The 22,803-nt window shown below is 48.7% G+C and overlaps 1 protein-coding gene across 1 annotated transcript in view; it reads right to left on the bottom strand.

Moving 5' to 3' along the window:
- The window catches only part of MTHFD1 (methylenetetrahydrofolate dehydrogenase, cyclohydrolase and formyltetrahydrofolate synthetase 1), a 126,081-nt gene that overhangs the window by 80,827 nt on the left and 22,451 nt on the right, over positions 1-22,803 (bottom strand). The window contains exons 4-8 of the mRNA XM_060262112.1: positions 22,452-22,505; positions 15,866-16,002; positions 14,075-14,175; positions 12,640-12,776; positions 9,122-9,233 (exon numbers count right to left, since the gene is read on the bottom strand). Coding sequence (XP_060118095.1) covers positions 9,122-9,233; positions 12,640-12,776; positions 14,075-14,175; positions 15,866-16,002; positions 22,452-22,505 — 541 coding nt within the window. The remainder of the gene's footprint in view (positions 1-9,121; positions 9,234-12,639; positions 12,777-14,074; positions 14,176-15,865; positions 16,003-22,451; positions 22,506-22,803) is intronic.

Here is a 22,803-nt window from a genome sequence, read left to right as displayed (position 1 = left end):
AGATGAAGATATTGGATTTATATCCCGCCCTCCACTCCGAAGAGTCTCAGAGCGGCTCACAATCTCCTTTATCTTCTTCTCCCACAACAAACACCCTGTGAGGTGGGTGGGACTGGAGAGGGCTCTCCCAGCAGCTGCCCTTTCAAGGACAACTTCTGCCAGAGCTATGGCTGACCCAAGGCCATTCCAGCAGGTGCAAGTGGAGGAGTGGGGAATCAAACCCGGTTCTCCCAGATAAGAGTCCACACACTTAACCACTACACCAAACTGGCTCTCCAGAGAGACAGACAGGCAGACAGAGACAGAGAGATAGACAGAGAGAGAGAGACAGGCAGACAGACAGAGAGAGAGAGACAGACAGGCAGACAGAGACAGAGAGACAGACAGACACAGAGAGAGAGAGACAGGCAGACAGACACACACAGAGAGAGAGACAGGCAGACAGAGACAGACAGACACAGAGAGAGAGAGAGAGAGAGACAGGCAGACAGAGAGAGAGAGACAGGCAGACAGACACATAGAGAGACAGACAGGCAGACAGAGAGAAAGACTGACTGACTGCTGGTGCTCCTGCACATAAACAGCTTTGGCATCCGTTGCTGTCCTCAGCTTCTCCCAGGGCTCCCTCTCAAAATCAGTGATGCGGAAGGAAGGAAGTAGCCGGATGCTCGTGGCATCCAAGAGAGCCTGCCATGAACACGAGCCAACGGCCTCCTCGCCTGCCAAGCCGCCTGTCTCTGCAGATGTCCGTGCAGCCAAGCAAACCCCAGAGCGTTGCCAGCGTTCGCCCATCCATCGCCATCAACCTCGTGCGAGTTCAACTGCAGCCGTTTTTGATCACACTGGAGCAGGTGAGGCTCTCACACATGAACACGCTTGAAGCCGCATTATGCTGAACTGGATCATCACGCCAACCAAGTCAGTATGGCAGCAACTCTCCAAGGACTCAGGGGGAGGTCTTCTAGGCGAAGACTTCTGGTGTCCTGGCCCCACTGATGGACCTCCTGAAGGCACCTGGGTTCTTTGGCCACTGTATGACACAGAGTGTTGGACAGGATGGGCCATTGACCTGATCCAACATGGCTTCTCTTATATCTCTCACATCACCTCCTGCCTGTTCCTTTCAACTGGGGATGCTGGGGATTGAACTTGGGACCTTCTGCATGCCAAGCAGAGCATAGACAGCTTCAAGAAGGGATTGAATCAACAAATGGAGCAGAGGTCCATCAGTGGCTACTCTCCACAGCGTATTGTTGGAACTCTGTCTGGGGCAGTGATGCTCTGTATTCTTGGTGATGGGGGGCAGGCAACAGTGGGAGGGCTTCTAGCGTCCTGGCCCCACTGATGGACCTCCTGATGGCGCCTGGGTTTTTGACCACTGTGTGACACAGAATGTTGGACTGGATGGGCCATTGGCCTGATCCAACATGGCTTCTCTTTTGTTCTCTGCCAGTGAGCCATGGCCCCCTCTCTGCATGTGAAGATGCCTTCTGAATCAGACCTTTGGTCATCGAAGTCAATATTGTCTACTCATGACTGGTAGCAGCTCTCTGGGGTCTCAAGGCAGAGGTCTTTCCCATCACCTCCTGCCTGGTCCTTTCAACTGGAGATGCCGGGGACTGAACCTGCATGCCAAGCAGATGCTCTGCCACTGAGCCACTGGCCCCTCCTTACCCAGAAGGCAACTGGGGTGGACTTGAAGCCCCCACCATCTCCAGTACTACAGTGTCAGAAGTCATTTTTGCAAGAGGACATTGCTACTGAAGGAGGGCACATTTGCTAAAGCAGCATATAATAGTTGCAAAGAAGGACAGCCTGTCTAAGACAGCCTGCACAGTGAAGTGGTTAGAGGGCTGGACTAGGATTTGGGAGAGAAAAGGAAAGGAAAGGTCCCCTGCGCAAGCACCAGTCGTTTCCGACTCTGGAGTGACATTGCTTTCACAACGTTTTCACGGCAGACTTTTTAATGGGGTGGTTTGCCACTGCCTTCCCCATGAGCTAGGTACTCATTTTACCAACCTCGGAAGGATGGAAGGCTGAGTCAACCTCAAGCCAGCTACCTGAAAACCCAGCTTCCGCCGGGGATCGAACTCAGGTCGTGAGCAGAGCTTAGGACTGCAGTACTGCAGCTTTAACACTCTGAGCCACAGGGCTCTTCTTAGGATTTGGGAGACCCAGGTTCAAATCCCCACTCTGCCAGGGAAACTCCCTTGGGGGGGGGCTGTGCTTTCTCTGCCTAACATGCCTCACAGGGTTGTTGTGTGGATAAAACGGAGGAGAGAAAAACAAGGAAGAAGAGGACGGGGGAAAGGAGGAAGAGAAGGAGGAGGAGGAAGAAGAGGAAGAGGGAGTTGGCTTTTATACCCCACTTTACACCACCTGAAGGAGTCTCAGAGTAGTGTACAATCCCCTTCCCTTCCTCTCCCCACAACAGATACCCTGTGAGGTAGGTGGGGCTGAGGAGAGCTCAGAGAGAATGATGGCCGGCCCAAAGTCACCCAGCTGGCTGCATGTGAAGGAGGAGCGGGGAATCAAACCCGGTTCTCCAGATTAGAGCCTACCACTCTAAACCCCTACACCAAACCGGCTCTCAGCAAACTGCTTTTGGATCCCCAGTGGTGACAAAGGTACGTTATAAATGAAATAAACAGGAAATGAACACTGCAAACAGTTTGCAGAATTATTATTTTTGGGGGGGGGGGGGAGCTCTGCCTTCATTTCCTGCAGACAGCTTGTCGTTTAGCAGGTGTGAAAGAATTTTTCCAAGTGTCTCTCTCCCCCCCACCCACCCCCGGCTACCCATGCCTTTGCTGGTCAGGAACAACAGACAGTGAAGGCAGGACAATGTGATGAATGCTACACAAAGGGGCATGTATTTATTGTATGCTGTAATCCCACAATGAACATATAAGGCTGCCTTATATGAACCTCATGAACCAAGCCGCTGGAGAGCCAGTTTGGTGTAGTGGTGAAGTGCGCGGGCTCTTATCTGGGAGAACCGGGTTTGATTCCCCACTCCTCCACCTGCTGGAATGGCCTTGGGTCAGCCATAGCTCTCGTATGAGTTGTCCTTGAAAGGGCAGCTGCTGGGAGAGCCCTCTCAGCCCCACCCACCTCACAGGGTGTCTGTTGTGGGGGGAGAAGATAAAGGAGATTGTAAGCCGCTCTGAGTCTCTGATTCAGAGAGAAGAGCGGGGTAAAAAAATCTGCAGTCTTCTTCTTCATGAATCAAAGTACCGTTGACTCAGATTGGAAGTGGCTCTCCGGGGTCTCAGGTAGAGGTCTTTCACATCACCCGCCACATCATCCTTTCAAACTGGGGGTTCCAGGTATTGAACCTGGGACCTTTGGCATGCCAAAGAGATGCTCTACCACTGAGCGATCTCCTCTTCTGGACCCTTTGTCCATCAATGTCAATAGTGTCTACTCAGACTGGCAGCAGCTCTCCAGGGCCTCAAGCAGAGGTCTTCTGCATCAGTTGATTCTTTCAACTGGCAGTGCCAGGGATTGAACCTGGGACCTTCAGGATGCCAAGCAGATGCTCCACCACTGAGCCATGACCCAGCATGGGGTGAACTGCTCTCTTTTCTTCCAAAGTCTACAGCAGGTTCTTAAGAATCTCAACTTTCTTTGACACTTACTAAGTCAGCAGGGGCGAAGTGAGGGAAAGAACCGGCTTTCTTGGCAGGTGGGAGTAATTAAAATGTGGAATTCACCGCCAGAGGGGCCAGCCCTGGCCCCTGCCTGGTGGAATGAGCTCCCCCTGGAGATCTGGGCCCTGCAAGTTCTGCTCCAATTCCACAGGGCCTGTAAAACAGAACTCTTTCGCCAGGCTTCCAGCTGAGGCAGCGGACGTCACTTGTTACCGGCCTCCCCTCCTCATTCTATCCCAGTGCTACAAGGCCTGCTGGACCTGGACAATAGGTCCTATCTGTGAGGCACAACCTGCCATTTTAGTCTATTCTCCTTTCGTAGTTTTAGATGTTATATATTTTAAATCAGTCTTTTATTGTTTTTATTGTTGATTGTTTTTATGAAGTAACCCACCCTGGGCCTGTCCTACGGGAAGGGCGGGCTAAACATAGAATTAATTAAATAAATAAATAAACATAAATAAATAAACAAATAATAAATAAATAAATAAATAAACATAAATAGTGATGGCCACAGGCACAGACAGCTTTAAAAAGGGATTCGATGGATTCATGGAGCATTGGAGAAAGTCCAGAGAAGGGCAACTAGAATGATTAAAGGGCTGGAGCACTTTCCCTATGAAGAAAGGTTGAAATGCTTGGGACTCTTTAGCTTGGAGAAACGTCGACTGCGGGGTGACATGATAGAGGTTTACAAGATAATGCATGGGATGGAGAAAGTAGAGAAAGAAGTACTTTTCTCCCTTTCTCACAATACAAGAACTCGTGGGCATTCGATGAAATTGCTGAGCAGACAGGTTAAAACGGATAAAAGGAAGTACTTCTTCACCCAAAGGGTGATTAACATGTGGAATTCACTGCCACAGGAGGTGGTGGCGGCCACAAGTATAGCCACCTTCAAGAGGGGTTTAGATAAAAATATGGAGCACAGGTCCATCAGTGGCTATTAGCCACAGTGTATGTGTGTACATAAAATTTTTGGCCACTGTGTGACACAGAGTGTTGGACTGGATGGGCCGTTGGCCTGATCCAACATGGCTTCTCTTATGTTCTTAAGGCTATCAGTGGCTCCTAGCCATGGTGACTGAGGGGAAACTCCACATTCAGAGGCACTAATCCTTTGAAACCCAGAGCCAGGAGGCAACATCAGGGGAAGGCCTCAGTCTCTGTGCCCTGTTGCTGGCCCTTCAGAGGAACTGGTTGGCCTTTGTGTGAGACAGGTGATAAAAATGCGCAATTCGCTGCCAGAAGATGTGGTGCTGGCCTTAGGAATGAACGGTTTTAGAGGGGACTTGAACAGAATCACGGAGAGGTCCATCAGTAGCTACCAGTCAGGGTGACTGAGGGAAACCACCATATTCAGAGGCACGAAACCTCTGAATTCTCAGTGACAGAAAGCAACATCAGGGAAAGGCCCCAGCCTCTATGCCCTGTTGCTGGCCCTCCAGAGGAACCAGTTGGGCACTGTGTGAGACAGCATGCTGGAATGAATAAATATATGGAACAGAGGTACATCAGTGGCTATTACCCACAGGGTATAGATGGAACTCTCTGTCTGGGGCAGTGATGCTATGTATTCTTGGTGCTTGGGGGAGGCAACAGTGGAAGAGCTTCTAGTGTCCTGGCCCCACTAGCGGACCTCCTGATGGCACCTGGTTTTTTTGGCCACTGTGTGACACAGAGTCTTGGACTGGATGGGTCACTGGCCTAATCCAACATGCCTTCTCTTATGACTAGGTGGATCACTGGTCTGATCCATCTGGGCTCTTCTGATGTTCTATATGAAGGCCTCAGCCTCTATGCCCTGTTGTTGGGCCTCCAGAGGAACTGTGTGAGATGGGAGGCTGGATTAGATGGACCACTGTGTGAGATGGGAGGCTGGATTAGATGGACCACTGGTCTGATCCAGCAGTGCTCTTCTGTTGTTCTAATGAAGGCTTCAGCCTCTATGTCCTGTTGTTGGTAATCCAGAGGAACTGGTTGACCACTGTGTGAGACAGGAGGCTGGATTAGATGGAACTACTGGTCTGATCCAGCAGGGCTCTTCTGATGTTCTAATGAAGGCTTCAGCCTCTATGCCCTGTTGTTGGCAATCCAGAGGAACTGGTTGGCCACTGTGTGAGGACAGGATGCTGGACTAGATGGGCCACTGGTCTGATCAAGAAGAGCTCTTCTGATGTTCTCCCTGGGCGAACTTCAGCATTCGAAGCCATCCCCAAGAAGTATCTTTAGGAGCACATTGTTAGGATGCATTATTTCAAACAGCCACATCTGTCACCAAACTAAAGTTAAAATAATGGAAGTTGGAGGAGTGCTCTAACAAAGAAACATTGAAAAAAACCCTTCCATTAGGTAATTGCAATAAATGACTGATCACTTATAAAAGCAGCCTTCTCTTGGAGGAGCAGGAAGTGGGAGGACGGCAGCAGCTTGCTAGGAATGACTAATCCTCTTATTTAAGTACCTGAGACTCAGAACCGAAGTGAAAACTCATGAAAGAGACGGTAACCAAAGGCAACAAACTCACAAGTGAGCCTCTGGTTCAACAGTTCAATTACTGGAGGTATCAAGAGGGATACTGATTCCATTCTAAACTTGGTCAAGTGATGAACAGAGAAGTTTAATCCCCCAGCATCTCCAACTGAAATGGGAAGGGGCTGTGGCTCAGGGGCAGAGCATCAGCTTGCCATGCCAGAAGGTCCCAGGTTCAATCCCCAGCATCTCCATTAAAAGATAAGAACATAAGAGAAGCCATGTTGGATCAGGCCAATGGCCCATCCAGTCCAACACTCTGTGTCACACATAAGAACATAAAAGAAGCCATGTTGGATCAGGCCAATGGTCCATCCAGTCCAACACTCTGTGTCACACATAAGAACATAAGAGAAGCCATGTTGGATCAGGCCAATGGCCCATCCAGTCCAACATTCTGTGTCACACATAAGAACATAAGAGAAGCCATGTTGGATCAGGCCAATGGCCCATCCAGTCCAACGCTCTGTGTCACACATAAGAACATAAGAGAAGCCATGTTGGATCAGGCCAATGGCCCATCCAGTCCAACACTCTGTGTCACACATAAGAACATGAGAAGCCATGTTGGATCAGGCCAATGGCCCATCCAGTCCAACATTCTGTGTCACACATAAGAACATAAGAGAAGCCATGTTGGATCAGGCCAATGGCCCATCCAGTCCAACACTCTGTGTCACACATAAGAACATAAGAGAAGCCATGTTGGATCAGGCCAATGGCCCATCCAGTCCAACACTCTGTGTCACACATAAGAACATAAGAGAAGCCATGTTGGATCAGGCCAATGGCCCATCCAGTCCAACACTCTGTGTCACATAAGAAAATAAGAGAAGCCATGTTGAATCAGGCCAATGGCCCATCCAGTCCAACACTCTGTGTCACACATAAGAACATAAGAGAAGCCATGTTGGATCAGGCCAATGGTCCATCCAGTCCAACATTCTGTGTCACACATAAGAACATAAGAGAAGCCATGTTGGATCAGGCCAATGGCCCATCCAGTCCAACGCTCTGTGTCACACATAAGAGAAGCCATGTTGGATCAGGCCAATGGCCCATCCAGTCCAACACTCTGTGTCACATAAGAAAATAAGAGAAGCCATGTTGAATCAGGCCAATGGCCCATCCAGTCCAACACTCTGTGTCACACATAAGAACATAAGAGAAGCCATGTTGGATCAGGCCAATGGTCCATCCAGTCCAACATTCTGTGTCACACATAAGAACATAAGAGAAGCCATGTTGGATCAGGCCAGTGGCCCATCCAGTCCAACGCTCTGTGTCACACATAAGAACATAAGAGAAGCCATGTTGGATCAGGCCAATGGCCCATCCAGTCCAACGCTCTGTGTCACACAGTGGCCAAAAAACTCAGGTGCCAACAGGAGGTCCATCAGTGCGGCCAGGACATTAGAAGCCCTCACCCTGTTGCCTCTCCCATCTGGCAGTAGATGATGTGAAAGACTTGTCTGAAACCCTGGAGAAGCACGTCTCCAGGTCTGAGTAGGCAAGACTGACTGTGATGGATCAAGGGGAAGAGGAGGGTGAGAAGAAGAGGAGGGGAAGACTGAATTTATACCCTGCCCTTTACTCAAGAGTCTCAGCGGCCTACCATCTTCTTTCCCTTCCCCTCCCCATAACAGATACCCTGTGAGGTAGGGGGAGCTGAGGGAGCTCTTCCCGAACTGCCTTTGAGAGAACAGTTCTGAGAGAGCCTGTGGCTCACTTAAGGTCACACCAGCAGGTGCAGGTGGAGGAGTGGAGAATCTAACCCTGTTCTCCCAGATTAGTCCGTGCACTTAACCACTACACTAAATTGGCTCTTCAGCTTCACATGTGTTTAGAACACAAAATCACTGAATCATGGCCCCTCTCCATTCTTAACTTCTCAAGATGATGCTGCCTGAAAGTCCACTTCAAGTCAGAGGCTCCTCCCACCCCTCCCAGGGATTTTAAGTGCCTTTGGCCAAGCAGCGAGCCTCTTTGCTTACTGGTGTCAAAAGCTCTCCTTACGTCTGTGTACACTGGCTCTTCCAGGAGGCTGCTGGAGCCAGCTCCAATGCCCACCTCCCTGGAATCTGGAAAATTTAAACAGGGGTGTCAAACTCATTTGTTATGAGGGCTGGATCTGACATAAATGAGACTTTGTCAGGCTGGGCTGTGTCAGGCCAGGCCATGTGCACACCTATTTAAGAAGAAGAAGAAGAATTGAAGATTTATAGCCCGCTCTTCTCTCTGAATCAGAGACTCAGAGTGGCTTACAATCTCCGTTATCTTCTTCCCCCACAACTGACACCCTATGAGGTGGATGGGACTGAGAGAGCTTTCACAGAAGCTGCCCTTTCAAGGACAGCTCTGTGAGAGCTATGGCTGACCCAAGGCCATTCCAGCAGCTGCAAGTGGAGGAGAATCAAACCCAGTTCTCCCAAATAAGAGTCCACGCACTTAACCACTACACCAAACTGGCTCTCAAGATTAGGTAGCAGAGATATAAATTTTTTAAAGGACACGGACAAACACGACTAAAGATTTTTTTTTTTAAATCAGAACATGCTTAAAACATTAGCACTTGTTGGTCTAAAGGAGATTTCCTTGTGTTTCTCCCATGGGATCCAGGGAACTGGGCAAAGGAAGCTCTGGCTCTTTCCTTCCTTCCCCAGGGGACCAGGAGGCGGGAGGAGCCTCAACCAATGGATAAAATTGAGGTTTTGCTCTGTAGCTCCTGTGCGATTTGAGCAAGCCTTGCAAAGCAAGCTGAGATGCAGAAGGAAGCAAGGGAGAGGGAGGAAGGAAGCAGACAAGAGTCAGTTGCTTGGGGGCCTGATAGGAGCCCTCTGGAGGCCTGATTCGCATGTTTGACACCCCGTTCTAATATCCACTTCCACACATTCCCGCTCACCATGCAAACGGACACCTTCTCTTCAGTCAATTACCTGGTATGTGGTTGATCCCACAATCTATCACGACTGCGCCAGGTTTAATCCACTCCCCTTTCACCATCTCAGCTTTGCCAGCCGCAACCACCAAGATATCTGCTTTACTGACCTGCAAAACACACAGTCAGCTGTCAGGGGGGAAAAAATTGCTCCATACAAGGAAAAAAAGGTTTAAGGGAAAGACCAAAGAAAGGTCAGTAAATGTGAGCATCTTCACTTATGAACAGCGGGATGTGTGGATCAAACATTTAGACCGGAAGTCCCCAAAGTGACGTCCGCTAACACCTTTCCTGGCACACGCCAATCATTTTTAGAAAGTGGGTAGAGTCGGGTGGGGCTTGATCGGCCAATCGAGAATTGACTAGGTGTGCAGGTTTTTTAAAATTCCTTTAAAAGTAGCTGCCACCTCAGCACAAGGACTGTCACTGCATGACTGAAGGTAAGCTGTTGCAGCCATTTGGCGGCTGACTCCGCCTCCTGCGGCAGCCATTTTGTGGCTGTGCTCATCATTCTATCAGAACTCCAAATGTGCCTGCAGGCTCAAAAAGGTTGGGGACCCCGATTTAGATAACTGATAACTTTAGCTGTGAGGAAAGGACTAGTGAGTGGCTCAGAAACAAAAAGATCACTCCAGAAACAACAAACAGTAATAACAGTTTCTAAGCCATTCTTCCAGGCTAAGAAGTCTGTCAAAACACACACACACATTCTCTCTCACAAACGCTCCTCAGACAGAGAAGACTAATATCTCAGGGAAAACGCTAGAGACTTTTCTTCTCAAGGCTAGAGAAAAGGCTAGAGACTTTTCTTCTCAACATACCAGGTTTTTTTTGGGGGGGGGGGGGGGGTTTAAAGCAGGAATGCACAGGAACACAGTTCTAGCTGGCTTGGTGTCAGGGGGTGTGGCCTAATATGCACATGAGTTCCTGATGGGCTTTTTCTACAAAAAGCCTTGTGAGAAACAATGGTGATGTCAGGAGGTGTGGCCTAATATGTACATGAGTTCCTGCTGGGCTTTTTCTACAAAAAAAGCCCTGCGACGTAGTAACTATATACAGGCAGGGAAGTTTTTTGGCAAGGAAAGATTTGGCCTCCCCCACAAAATCCTTCCAAGTAGAGATGCTAGAGTTTGAATTCAGGACACCACCTATGCAAACAACATGTGTTTCCATGGTCCCAAATACGGGACTGAGTTCACTGAGCCACCCTGAGTTCACTTCTCACAGCTGGGCCAGCTGCCGGTTTCTTTTTATTCCCCTGCCAACAAAATCTACCGGGGAGTCTAAGCTTGCTGAATGACCTTTTTTTCCCCTGGGAAACAAATCAATGCAGCTGGGGCAGTGCCACGGCCCAGAGGCAGGACACGTGCTTTGCATGAAAGCTGGGGCTCTCCACAAGTCCTTGCCTCTACGGATAGAAAAAGTCTCTAGAATGAAGGATGGGAAAGTCTCTGACAGAAGATATTTTCAAAAGAACACCAGACAAAGACGGAGAAACAGTCCGACTCCATAGGATGCAGTCTAAATTCATTTTCACACACTCGTGCACACATTTTGTCTCCGCATTAATCAGGGGTCGTTTTGTAGAAAAACAGGTGGTGGAGCTCATCCAGGGATTGCGGTGCAGCTGCACCTACTATTCAATGGACAAGGTAGAAAGGAGGGGGGGAACCCTCAGAAAGGTTCAGGTGCTGTGGTCCTGTGAGCTCCTGCTGAATCCGAGGCCTGGCATTAACCAATTGTGGCTAGAGTGGCAGTAGGATTTAAGAGACCCAGGTTCGAATCCCCGCTCTACCATGGAAGCCTGCAGGGTGACCTTGGGCCAGTCACACACTCTCGGCCTAGCCTACCTCACCAGCAGTCTACCCTCTAAGCTGAGTCAGTGTGAGCTAGCTCACAATTTTTTAGCCTTTGGCTCACACACTCTTGTCTTCGCTCAGGAAAAATGGCCCCAGAGCAAACTCATTAATGCAGTAGCTCACAACCGGGTTTGTTTCAAGGTGCTGGTTCTTACCTTTAAGGCCCTATATGGCCAGGGGCCTGCATACCTTAGGGACTGCCTTTCCCCACATGTTCCCCGGAGAGCACTTCGATCGGGGTCACAAAATCTCCTCTCAATCCCCAGCCCTAAGAAGGCCAGGCTCACGACAACTAGAGCCAGGGCCTTCTCTGTGGTGGCCCCACGCTGGTGGAATGAGTTGCCAGCAGAAGTTAGAGCCCTGCGAGAGCTCATACAGTTCCGCAGGGGCTGTAAGATGACACTCTTCCACCAGGCATTTGCAAATTAGACTGCTGGCCACTACAGTTCTCAGGAAACATCCAGCCCACCTCTTGCAAGCCGCTCTACAGCAGCAGCAGAAAGGACCATCTAAGGCACAGATCAATCTGATTGTAAAATCATAGCACCGAAATGCAGAAATGTAAATTTTTTTAATGTCTTATGATTGTTAAATTGCTTTACGGTTTTTAGCTTATTTATTATATGTTATGCCATGCATATGCATGAATATGTAAGCCGCCCTGAGCCCGCTTCGGGCTCTGTGTAGCAGGAACTTCTTTGCCTACAGGCCCAGCACATTGGAGTAAGCCAAGTAGGCAGCCTCCTCAGGCAACACTTGGCCTAGGGGCACCAAGCGGCACCTCCTCTCCCCGCGCCCACTGCCATCCCCTCCCCACCGCCGTTCACCTCCTCATGCCCGCTGCCGTCCCGTCTGCTGCCGCCATCCCCTCCCTGCCCCCCACTGTCCCTTGCCTGCCGCCTCCATCCCCTCTCCGCCTCCGTCCCCTCCCCGCAGCTGCCGTTCGCTGCCCCCGCCCCCTGCCTGCTGCTGCCACCCTCTCCCCGTTCCCTGCCTGCCGCTGCCATCCTGCCCCCTGCCCCACCCTGCCTGCTGCCATGCCGTCCCCTCCCCACCCCCCCGCTGGCTCGGCAGTCGGGGGGCAGCGCATGACGGTGATGTTACTGGGGCGCGCACGCCAAAAAGAAACCGGAAGGGGGCGGAGGTAAGCCTTTTGGCCTAGGGGCACAGACACCCCTAACCCCTGGGCCTGTTTGCATATTAGGCCACACCTTTCTTATATAGCCAATCCTTCAAGAGCTTACAGGGCTCTTAGTATAGAGTCTACTGTAAGCTCTTGGAGGATTGACTACATCAGGGAGGTGTGGCCTAATATGCAAAGGTGTTCCTGCTGCCAAAAAAAAAAAAGCCTGGGCGTGGTTGGGTGCTCTGGGCCCTCCCAGACAAACCCTTACCAAAGTGGTGGCAGCCAGCAGAAGTCCCTTCTTGTGACACCAAGTCTCTCAGGTCCCAGCACTGTAACTGTAACACTACATTGGCTCCTTATACCTGAACTCAGGTGACCTAAACCTTTGCTCAAGGACCGATTTGCAATTTCAAAACACTTAAGCGCGCATTCAGTCAAATAATTCAAGATGCTCAAAAATGCGGGCCGAGGAACCACGTCTACATAACCTAAGAGGTGCCCTGCATGCCCAGAGGAGTCTTCCAGCCTTACTTCCTCAGCCAGCGATGCCGTCTTGGAGTGGCATGTGGTCACGGTGGCGTGGTTCCAGAGCAGAAGGTCATGCATGGGCGCCCCGACGATCTTACTCCGTCCAATCACCACGGCTCTCTTGCCTGCCACTTGGATACCTGCAACGCAAAACCTCATTCAACATTTTGGAGGCCTGGATGTGAGCCTTCTTGTTTCCTGCACCCCATTCTCAACCCCTGCGCCCCTGGAAAATTTCAAAACCAAGTCATAACACTGGTCTATCAATCTCTCTCTCTCTCTCGATATATATATATAATTTGCCCAATTGGAAACCGCTGCCTGTGATATATATGTTGTTTGTTTTATTGGATCCTATGGTTTTAGCTTGTAGTTTTTAATTGCTTTAAGAAGAAGAAGATATTGGATTTATATCCCGCCCTCCACTCTGAAGAGTCTCAGAGTGGCTCACAATCTCCTTTACCTTCCTCCCCCACAACGGACACCCTGTGAGGTGGGTGGGGCTGGAGAGGGCTTTCACAGCAGCTGCCCTTTCAAGGGCAACCTCTGCCAGAGCTATGGCTGACCCAAGACCATGCTAGCAGGTGCAAGTGGAGGAGTGGGGAATCAAACCCGGTTCTCCCAGATAAGAGTCCGCACACTTAACCACTACACCTAACTTTTGTTGTTATCCTCCTTGAGCCCACTCATGGGAAAGGGCAGAATACAAATTAACATAAATAAATAAAATCAAGGAGCCCCGTGGCGCAGAGTGGTAAAGCTGCAGTACTGCAGTCCAAGTTCTCTGCTCATGACTTGAATTCAAACCCAGTGGAAACTGAGTTCAGGTAGCTGGCTCCAGGTCGACTCAGCCTTCCATCCTTCCGAGGTCGGTAACATGAGTACCCAGCTTGCTGGGGGGAAAGTGGAGATGACTGAGGAAGGCAATAGCAAACCACCCCGTAAAAAAGTCTACCGTGAAAACGTCATGATGCGACGTCACCCCCGAGTCGGAAAGGACTGGTGCTTGACTACCTTTACCTATATCAAACTCCACGTTGTTTGTTCCAGTGGTCATCAGCCTTCCCAGACCAGGGTCCCAATAATTTATTTTATTTATTTATTTATTACTTTACATTTATATCCCGCCCTCTCCGCAAGCGGACTCAGGGCGGCTCACAACATCATAAAAACAATCAATTCAATAAAACATATAAAACCATAATTTACTTATCAATTTAAAACTATTAGCGCTGGAAACAGAAACTAGTTCTGGGGCTGCCCGAGCTCTTATAAGCACGAGATCCAAGCATGTGACAGGAAGTCATGAGATCTCAGAGTCACATGACATGGTTATGACATCACTCGCCAAGGCTAAGACTATGGGCAGCAGACCAAAGCAAGCCAGAGAAAGGAAATGCAAACAGAATACCAGGAGTTGCCTAAGGAACAAGCTTACCTGTTTGCCGGATGAGTTCCATACACCCTTTGGGTGTGCAGGGGATGAAGCAGTCTCCAAGGTCACCTCGCGAAAGCTTCCCTGCATTGATGCTGCTCAAGCTGGGAAGGCAAAAGGAACAGCAAAGTTGGTGGCATTCGGGGCTTTTTTGTATATTAAGCCACACTCCCCTGGTGTAGCCAATCCTCCTGGAGCTTACAGCAGACCCTGTGCTAAGAGCCCTGCAAGCTCTCGGAGGATTGGCTACATCCGGGGTGTGTGGCCTAATATGCAAATCAGTTCTTGCTACAAGAAAAGCCCTGGTGGAATTCAAAGATGCTGAAGACACACCTGACCCAATAGCAGCGGCAGGGATATAAGCAGCATCAGGGATGGAAAATGAGTGGCAGTTTCCTCTCCCTCCAAGCAAAAAGGTTAGAACCAAGGCTTTTTTTTTATAGCAGGAACTCCTTTGCATATTAAGCCACACACACCTGATGTAGCCAGTCCTTCTGGAGCTTACAGTAGGCCCTGCACTTGGAGGATTGGCTGCCTCAAGAAGATGTGGCCTAATACGCAAAGGAGTTCCTGTTACAAAAAAAGCCCCGTTTAGAACTTTCTCTGAAAGGCAATTTCAGAGCCAACAAAAGCTTACATGTAAGAAATCGACACAGAAAGGGCTAAAAGAAACAAAGGGAAATTAGGGAGAAGGAAGAAGGAAAATTGCTGAGACTCAAGGCACATCATGGGACATAAAATAGTGCAGCCAGACAGTGTAACCGATGAACAATAAGTCTAGAATCAGAGAACTGGAGACCAATGTGAATGATCAATTAAGGCACTTATACTATAAGCAATACCAAAAATGGTCTGCAAATGCAGCCAAAACAGTGGATTACAGTGGAGTAAAAGCAGGTGAAACCTATAATAATTGCTGCAGCACACTCTTATAAAGGTACCCTCCGGCCTGTTTGTTCCGTTATAGTTCTATTCTCTCTTTTTTAAAAAAACGCTCTCTCAAAGATCACCGTTTTGCACAATCTGCGGAACGACAAAAGCAAGCCACCACTGAGAATGCACCTGAATGAGCAGCTGCCAATCACGCCCCTTTTTCCCGGTGGCATCCTCAGAAGGCTTTTCTCAGAGAAGCAAAGCTGTCACGGTAGCGTATAGTGGGAGAGGCGCTTTTACAGGGCATTGTAGGTGATAACTGGAACCTTGACTTGAACTCGGTAACCAAGGGTGGAATTCTAGCAGGAGCTCCTTTGAATATTAGACCACACACCCCTGATGTAGTCAATCCCACAAGAGCTTACAAAAAAAGAGCCTTGTAAGCTCTTGGGGGACTGGCTACATCAAGGGTGTGTGGCCTAATATGCAAAGGAGTTCCTGCTAGAATTCCACCCGTTGGCAGGGCCAGTGCGTGGGAGTAGGCCGACTAGGCGGCGGCCTCAGGCACCACCTGGCCTAGGGATGCCACAAGGCACCCTCTCTCCGCACCCCTGTGCCAGTTCTGACTTCACCCAGGCTTCCGGAGGCTCGGGAAGCCTGGGTGAAGGGGGGGCGGAGCCACGAGTGCCCAGCCGCTGTCGCCATGTCCTGTCTTCGCCCAGGTTCCCCAAGGCTCGGGAAGCCTGGGCGAAGTGCGGGGGGGGTCATTGACCCCATCAGTGACGTCACTGCGGCAGGACACGCAAATATAATACGGGGCAGGGGGGCAGCAGAGTGCTATTCAGCCTGGGGCACAGAAAAGCCTAACCCCAGGCCTGACTGTTGGTAACTATTTCTTTTTTAAAAAAAACCCAAGCCTACCCATCCACGTCCTTCTCGGGTGCCACAGCGTTGGTTATTTTCTCCGTGTTGATGGGCTTGTTCGAATCCAGAGGCAGCTGTACGATAAATCCATGAATGGCTGGATTTTCGTTCAGCGCGTTAATGCACTTCAGCACCTGAGCGTTTGAAAGCAAGAAGGAAGAAAGCAATGGGGAGGGAAATAAGCTTCAAAAGGAAAGGTATATACTTATCACCCTTTGGATACTATTCTGCAAGTGTGAGCAGGCCTCACAACTCCAGGCCTGTTGCAGAGGACAGGGCCAGAAACCCAGAATCTGAGGGGTGCATGCAGAAGGTCACAGGTTCAAAGCAGGTGTTGATTCTGGGCATCAAACATGGGATCCAGGGGTGGAATTCTAGCAGGAGCATATTACGCCACCTATCCCTGATGTAGCCAATCCCCCAAGAGCTTACAAGGCTCTTTTTTGTAAGCTCTTGGAGGACTGGCTACATCAGGGGGTGTGGCCTAATGTGCTAAGGGGCTCCTACTAGAATTCCACCCCTGGTGGGATCCTTTATGTACAAAGGTCCTGCGTGCACCAGAAGTGACACCATCCCGTTGTCAAGGGCCGTTAACATTTTTCTCTTTCTGTATACTGGATGTCTTAAAACAGGGGTGTCAAACATGCAACACGGGGGCCGAGCAGGCTCAGAGAGCTCCTATCAGGCCCTTAAGCAGGCTGTCGTCTGCTTCCTTCTCCCTCTCTCTTACTTCCTTCTGCATCACAGCTTGCTTTGCAAGGCTTGCTCAATCGCACAGGAGCTACAGAACAAAACCTCTATTTTCTCCGTTGGCTGAGGTGCCTCCCCCTCCTGGTCCCCTGGGGAGAGAGGGAGGGAAAGAGCCAGAGCTTCCTTTGCCCAGTTCCCCGGATCCCTTGGGAGAAATACAAAGAAAGCATCTTTAAGACTTAGGGCTAATATTTTAAGCATGTTTTATTTTAAGGGTTTTTTTAAAAAAAATTGAGTTGTATTTGTCTGTATCCTTTATAAAGCTAAAGGTAGTCCCCTGTGCAAGCACCAGTCATTTCCAACTCCGGGGTGACGCTGCTTTCACAACGTTTTCACGGCAGACTTTGTTACGGATTGGTTTGCCATTGCCTTCCCCAGTCATCTACATAAGAACATAAAAGAAGCCATGTTGGAACAGGCCAATGGCCCATCCAGTCCAACACTCTGTGTCACACAGTGGCCAAATATATATATACCCATACACACACACACACACACACTGGGGCTAATAGCCACTGATGGACCTCTGCCACATATTTTTATCTAACCCCCTCTTGAAGCTGGCTATGCTTGAAGCCACCGCAACCTCCTGTGGCAGTGAATTCCACATGTTAATCACCCTCTGGGTGAAGAAGTACTTCCTTTTATCCGTTTTAACCCGGTTGCTCAGTAACTTCATCGAATGCCCACGAGTTTCATCGAGTTTCATTCAATTTCATCGAATGCTACACTTCCCCCCCCCCCCCCCTCAGCAAGCTGGGTCCTCATTTTACTGACCTTGGAAGGAATTGGAAGGCTGAGTCAACCTTGAGCTGGCTACCTGAACCCAGCTTCCGCCGGGATCGAATGTCATGAGCAGAGACTGTAGCACTGCAGCTTTACTTCTCCGTGCCACGGGGCTCCATTTTATAAAGCTACCTAAATAGGTACACACATGGCCCGACCCGACAAGGTCTAATTTATGTCAGATTCGGCCCTCATAACAAATGAGTTTGATGCCCCTGTCTTAGACTGAAGGGGTGTGTGCACACTATGGCTGCTTTTGCTTCAGCCATGCTCTGTCGTTGTAACAAATACATGTACTCAATTCCGCCCTGCAGAAAAGAGTAGGCCGCTACCTCACGGTCACGTTTATGTTTTCGCAGAGACAGCTCAGCTGCCAAGTGCCTAGTGAGAGAAATTGGTGATGGGGACTAATATGTATCACTTCATGAGGGCTTTTTGCACTGTGTTTTGGCAGGCTGCCCAATGGCCCTTGAAGGTATAAACGCCTGGCCACCTCACAGGTGGGCCAGTTCTGACACTGTGGTGCATTGCTCCTAACCTATCTATCAATAAAGACAGCTTTCTGATCACACTGGAAGTCTTCTTTAATTGAGTTTGGTCCCAGAGCTGACACCCATTGTCAGCAACATAGGGATGCTCTGTTATTGGGCAAAAACTCCATGGTAAAACAATTTCTGCCATAGGGTTTTTGTCCAGACAGACAGACCCTTATTGGCATATCAAAAGTAAAAAAAGCATTGAAGTGCATCATTTAAAAAAAAAATAGCAGTCAAAACAATTGCAAAACCAGCCAAAACTAGATTAATCAGTTAATAGTTTCCCTAATTCGGATTGCAGACTGAAGAAAACAGGCAACATTAAAAGTTATGAAAGAGTTATAACACGAAAGTAATCGCTGGACTTTAATGCAATCGGGGAGACTACACCAGGTACAAAGGAAAGAGTTCAAGAATTTTTCTCAAATCTTAATGTAAAAAGGGCAATTTAATAAAACATGAGACACCATTTCAATAGTGCTCAGGCCACATGGGCATCGTCTGGTTTCGTAAGGGATTTTTTGACATCTTCCAGAGAAGATGGCTGACGGTAGCACGTTGAATCTGGCCAACATAAATGCCCTTTTTTGATGGGGATCAGTCAAAGAGCAGAAATAGGTAGCTGACTGGCCAGGTATGGGGGATAATTCTAAGTGAACTGGGTTTTGCCCAAATATCAGCACACCCCTGCATCACTGGTGAGGCAATGATATCACTTCCTGTGTGTGCTGGAAGTGACATCACCACGCTTCCAGTGACGCAGGTCTAGGGTGAGTTTTCCTGACAGTAAGGCTCCCTCATCCCCTCCCCTCCACTTGTTGCCAAGAGATACCTGGCAACGCTATAACTGTTCTTAGGGGGGGGCAGACACTCTCCCTTGGACCCCCTTTTCTTCCTTTCCAGCATTGACAACACCTCAGAAAGGTTAGTTTTGATAAGGAAAGCAACACCCAGAGGAAAGCGTTAAAACCCTTCTCTACCCATATCATGGCCCTGAGCCAAACTATGAGAGCCAGTTTGGTGTAGTGTAGGGGATCTGTTGTGGGGGAGGAAGATATAAGAGATTGTAAACCACTCTGAGTCTGATTCAGAGAGAAGGGCGGGGTATAAATCTGCAGTCTTCTATGCAGCCACTATTATTCTTAAAACAAAAAAACAATGCACTGAGGAAACCCAATCATGAATCTGCGGTCCTTCATTTAATTAAGAAGATACTGGATTTACACCTCGCCTTCACTCTGAATCTCAGAGCGGCTTACAATCTCCTTTACATTTCTCCTCCACAACAGATATTCTGTGAGGTGGGTGGGGCTGAGAGGGCTCTCCCAGAAGCTGCTCTTTCAAGGACAACGCTGCGAGGCCTATGGCTGACCCAAGGCCGTTCCAGCAGCTGCAAGTGGAGGAGTGCGAAATCAAACCCGGTTTTCACAGATAAGAGCCCACACACTTAACCGCTACACCAGACTGGCTCTCTAAGGATCTCTATAGAGCAAGGGTGGCCAACGGTAGCTCTCCAGATTTTTTTTTGCCTACAACTCCCATCAGCTCCTGCCATTAGCCATGCTGGCTGGGGCTGATGGGAGTTGTAGGCAAAAAACATCTGGAGAGCTACCGTTGGCCACCCCTGATATAGAGAGTCAGGATGAAACATTTTGTCAGAAACGGCCGCAGGGTATTTTTATTTGCGTGCTTTCATCCTGCGCTTCATTTTAATTTTTTTAACGAGCTCCTATGTTGGTTTTATTGTGCTCGCTTAAGCCTCTCGCTGCTTGAGCCTAAGGATATTTTAACTAAAAACACACACACACACACGCATAAATGAAATTAAATATAAATCAAATAAATCATAGATAGGCTTGTGATGCTGACGTCCCATTGGTAATTAAAAAAAAACATTTCAGAACCCTTTTCATGAGCGGACTATGATTATTGCAGTTCCCTTGTCATACGATAGTAAAGGCAAGACCCTTGTGAATTACCGACCCATGGGATGACATCACATCGTGACGTTTTCTCGGCAGACTTTTAACAGGGTGGTTTGCCATTGCCTTCCCCAGTCATCTACATCAGGGTTCCCCAACCCCCGGGCCATGGACCGGTACCAGTCCGTGGCCTGTTAGCAACCAGGCCGTGAGTTGTATAGTTATTTCATTATATATTACAATGTAATAATAAGAAGATGACGACAATATTGGATTTATATCCTGCCCTCCACTCCAAATCTCAAGAGTAGCTCACAATCTCCTTTATCTTCCTCTCTCACAACAGACACCCTGTGAGATGGGTGGGGCTGAGAGAGCTCTCCCCATACGCTGCCCTTTCAAGGACAACTCTGAGCTGGCCCAAGGCCATTCCAGCATCTGCAAGTGGAGGAGTGAGAAATCAAACCCCAGTTCTCCCAGATAAGCGTCTACACAACCACCACACCAAAATAAAGTGCACAATTGTATCATCCCGAAACCATCCCTCCACCCCGCCCCACGATCTGTGGAAAAACTGTCTTCCACAAAACTGGTCCCTGATGCCAAAAAGGTTGGGGACCGCTGATCTATACTTTACCCCCAGCAAGCTGGGTACTCCTTTTACCGACCTCGGAAGGATGGAAGGCTGAGTCAGCCTTGAGCCGGCTACCTGAACCCAGCTTCCGCTAGGATCAAACTCAGGTCGTGAGCAGAGCATGAACTGCAGTACTACACCTGACCACTCTGTGCCACGGGGCTCCCTGTAAATTTAACTGTCATTCCCTACTATATCGGTTATGTTTTTGCTGGAGCAGACTTGTGAGCCAAATGTTTCACAACTGAAAAAAAAAAAATGCCAGTTCATCAATTTAGCTCCAAGTTAGCACCGATGTTTATTTTACACCAAACAGATGATGCTGACGTACCATTTGTCCATCAAAGTTAGTACTGTCTGCTCAGACTGGAAGCAGCTCTCCAGGGTCTCAGGCAGACGTCTTTCACATCACCTCCTACCAGCATTCCTTCTAAGCTGAGTTAGTGTGAGCTAGCACAGTTTGTTAGCCTCCAGCACATACATTTTTGTCTTAGCTCAGGAAGGATGGCCCCAGAGCAAGCTGATTTCTCCAGCAGCTCACAGCTTTGATGCCAGCAACTCAAAGAAGAAAAGTTTTTGCTCCACAGCTTAGAGCAGGGGTTTTTGTTAACAACTCATTTTGTTATGAGGGCTGAATCTGACATAAATGAGACCTTGCTGGGCCAGGCCATATCGGGCTGAGCCATGCGGGTAGGTAGGTAGCAGAGATATGAACTTTATAAAGGACACAGACAAACACAATTAAAGATTTTTTTTAAAAAAGCTTAAAACATCAGCACTCGTTGATCTTAAAGGTACTTTCTTTGTATCTCTCCCATGCAATCCAGGAAACTGGGCAAAGGAAGCTCTGACTCTTTCCTTCCTTTCCAGGGGACCTGGAGGGAGACGAGCCTCAGCCAATAGAAGGGAGGCTTGGCTCTGAAGCTCTTGTGCAATTGAGCAAGTCTTGCAAAGCAAGCTGCTATGCAGTAGGAAGCAAGAGAGAGAGAGAGAGACGGAAGCAGATGACAGCCAATGGTTTGGGGGCTTGATTCGGCCCCTAGGCCGCATGTTTGACACCCCTGGCTTAGAGGGAGCATTGCCTGCTACATGGGTTTTTTTTAACTGGAGATGCCAGGAATTGAACTTGGGACCTTCTGCATGCAAAGCAGAGGCTCTTCCTCTGAACTAAACTTTGCCAATCATAATAAAAGAATCATGACATGGTAATAATGGTTTCTGGCCCATATGTCCTCACAGTCACATTTAGAAGGTTAGCCATAGCCAGAAGGCAGGCAGATTAAAAAAAAAATTAACTTCCTTCAGGCTGTAATCAAGTATCATTCAGACACCATGTGGCAAGATCAGAGTAACTACCAAGGGAGAACGAAAGGATTATCCTGTATCATGAAAGCTCACCCCTGCATATACCAGCACCCCACTGGTTCTGGTCCTACCTTGCTTTCTGTGGTCCCAGAAGGTAGGGACAGAACCAATGGGTTGAAATTAAATCAGAAGAGTTTCCGGCTCAACATTAGGAAGAACCAGGGGTGGAATTCTAGCAGGAACTCCTTTGCATATTAGGACACACTCCCCTGATGTAGCCAATCCTCCAAGAGCTTACAAAAAAGAGCCTTGTAAACTCTTGGAGGATTGGCTACATCAGGGGTGTGTGACCTGATATGCTAAGGAGCTTCTGCTAGAATTCCACTCCTGGGAACAACTTCCTGACCGTTAGAGCAGTTCCTCAGTGGAACAGGCTTCCTCAGGAGGTGGTGGGCTCTCCTTCCTTGGAGGTTTTTAAACAGAGGCTAGATGGTCATCTGACAGCAATGAGGATCCTGCAAATTTAGGGGGAGGTGTTTATGAATTTCCTGCCATTGTGCAGGGGGTTGGACTAGATGACCCTGGAGGTTCTTTCCAACTCTATGATTCTATACACACACACACACAAATTTCAAAGTGGAAAGTGTTACCTCAGCTTCTGATGCGGTATTTGGCAGCTTGATGTGATTGGCATCGATCCCAATCTGGAAAAAAAGCAAGAAGGCCCAGGAGTTATTAGGTTTTATGAGTCGCATCACAATCATAATGAAAAAGGGGAGGGGAGATCAATTTCCTCATCTTGAAAGGCTCATCAACATTCCCATATGTAGAGCTGTGACCAAAAAAATAAAACAAAAACCCTGTACTGCAAAGGCAAGTTGCGCAGATTTGGGGAGAGTAAATAATGGCGTTATTTACTCTCCCCAAATCAAATATATATATATACACCCCTTTTGTAAGGAAACATACTGCTTTGATGCCATGGCAACACTTCATTTCTTC

The sequence above is a fragment of the Heteronotia binoei genome, chromosome 21, assembly GCF_032191835.1.
Source record: "Heteronotia binoei isolate CCM8104 ecotype False Entrance Well chromosome 21, APGP_CSIRO_Hbin_v1, whole genome shotgun sequence".
Lineage (NCBI taxonomy): Eukaryota > Metazoa > Chordata > Lepidosauria > Squamata > Gekkonidae > Heteronotia > Heteronotia binoei.
This window is presented reverse-complemented; position numbering and strand designations above follow the sequence as displayed.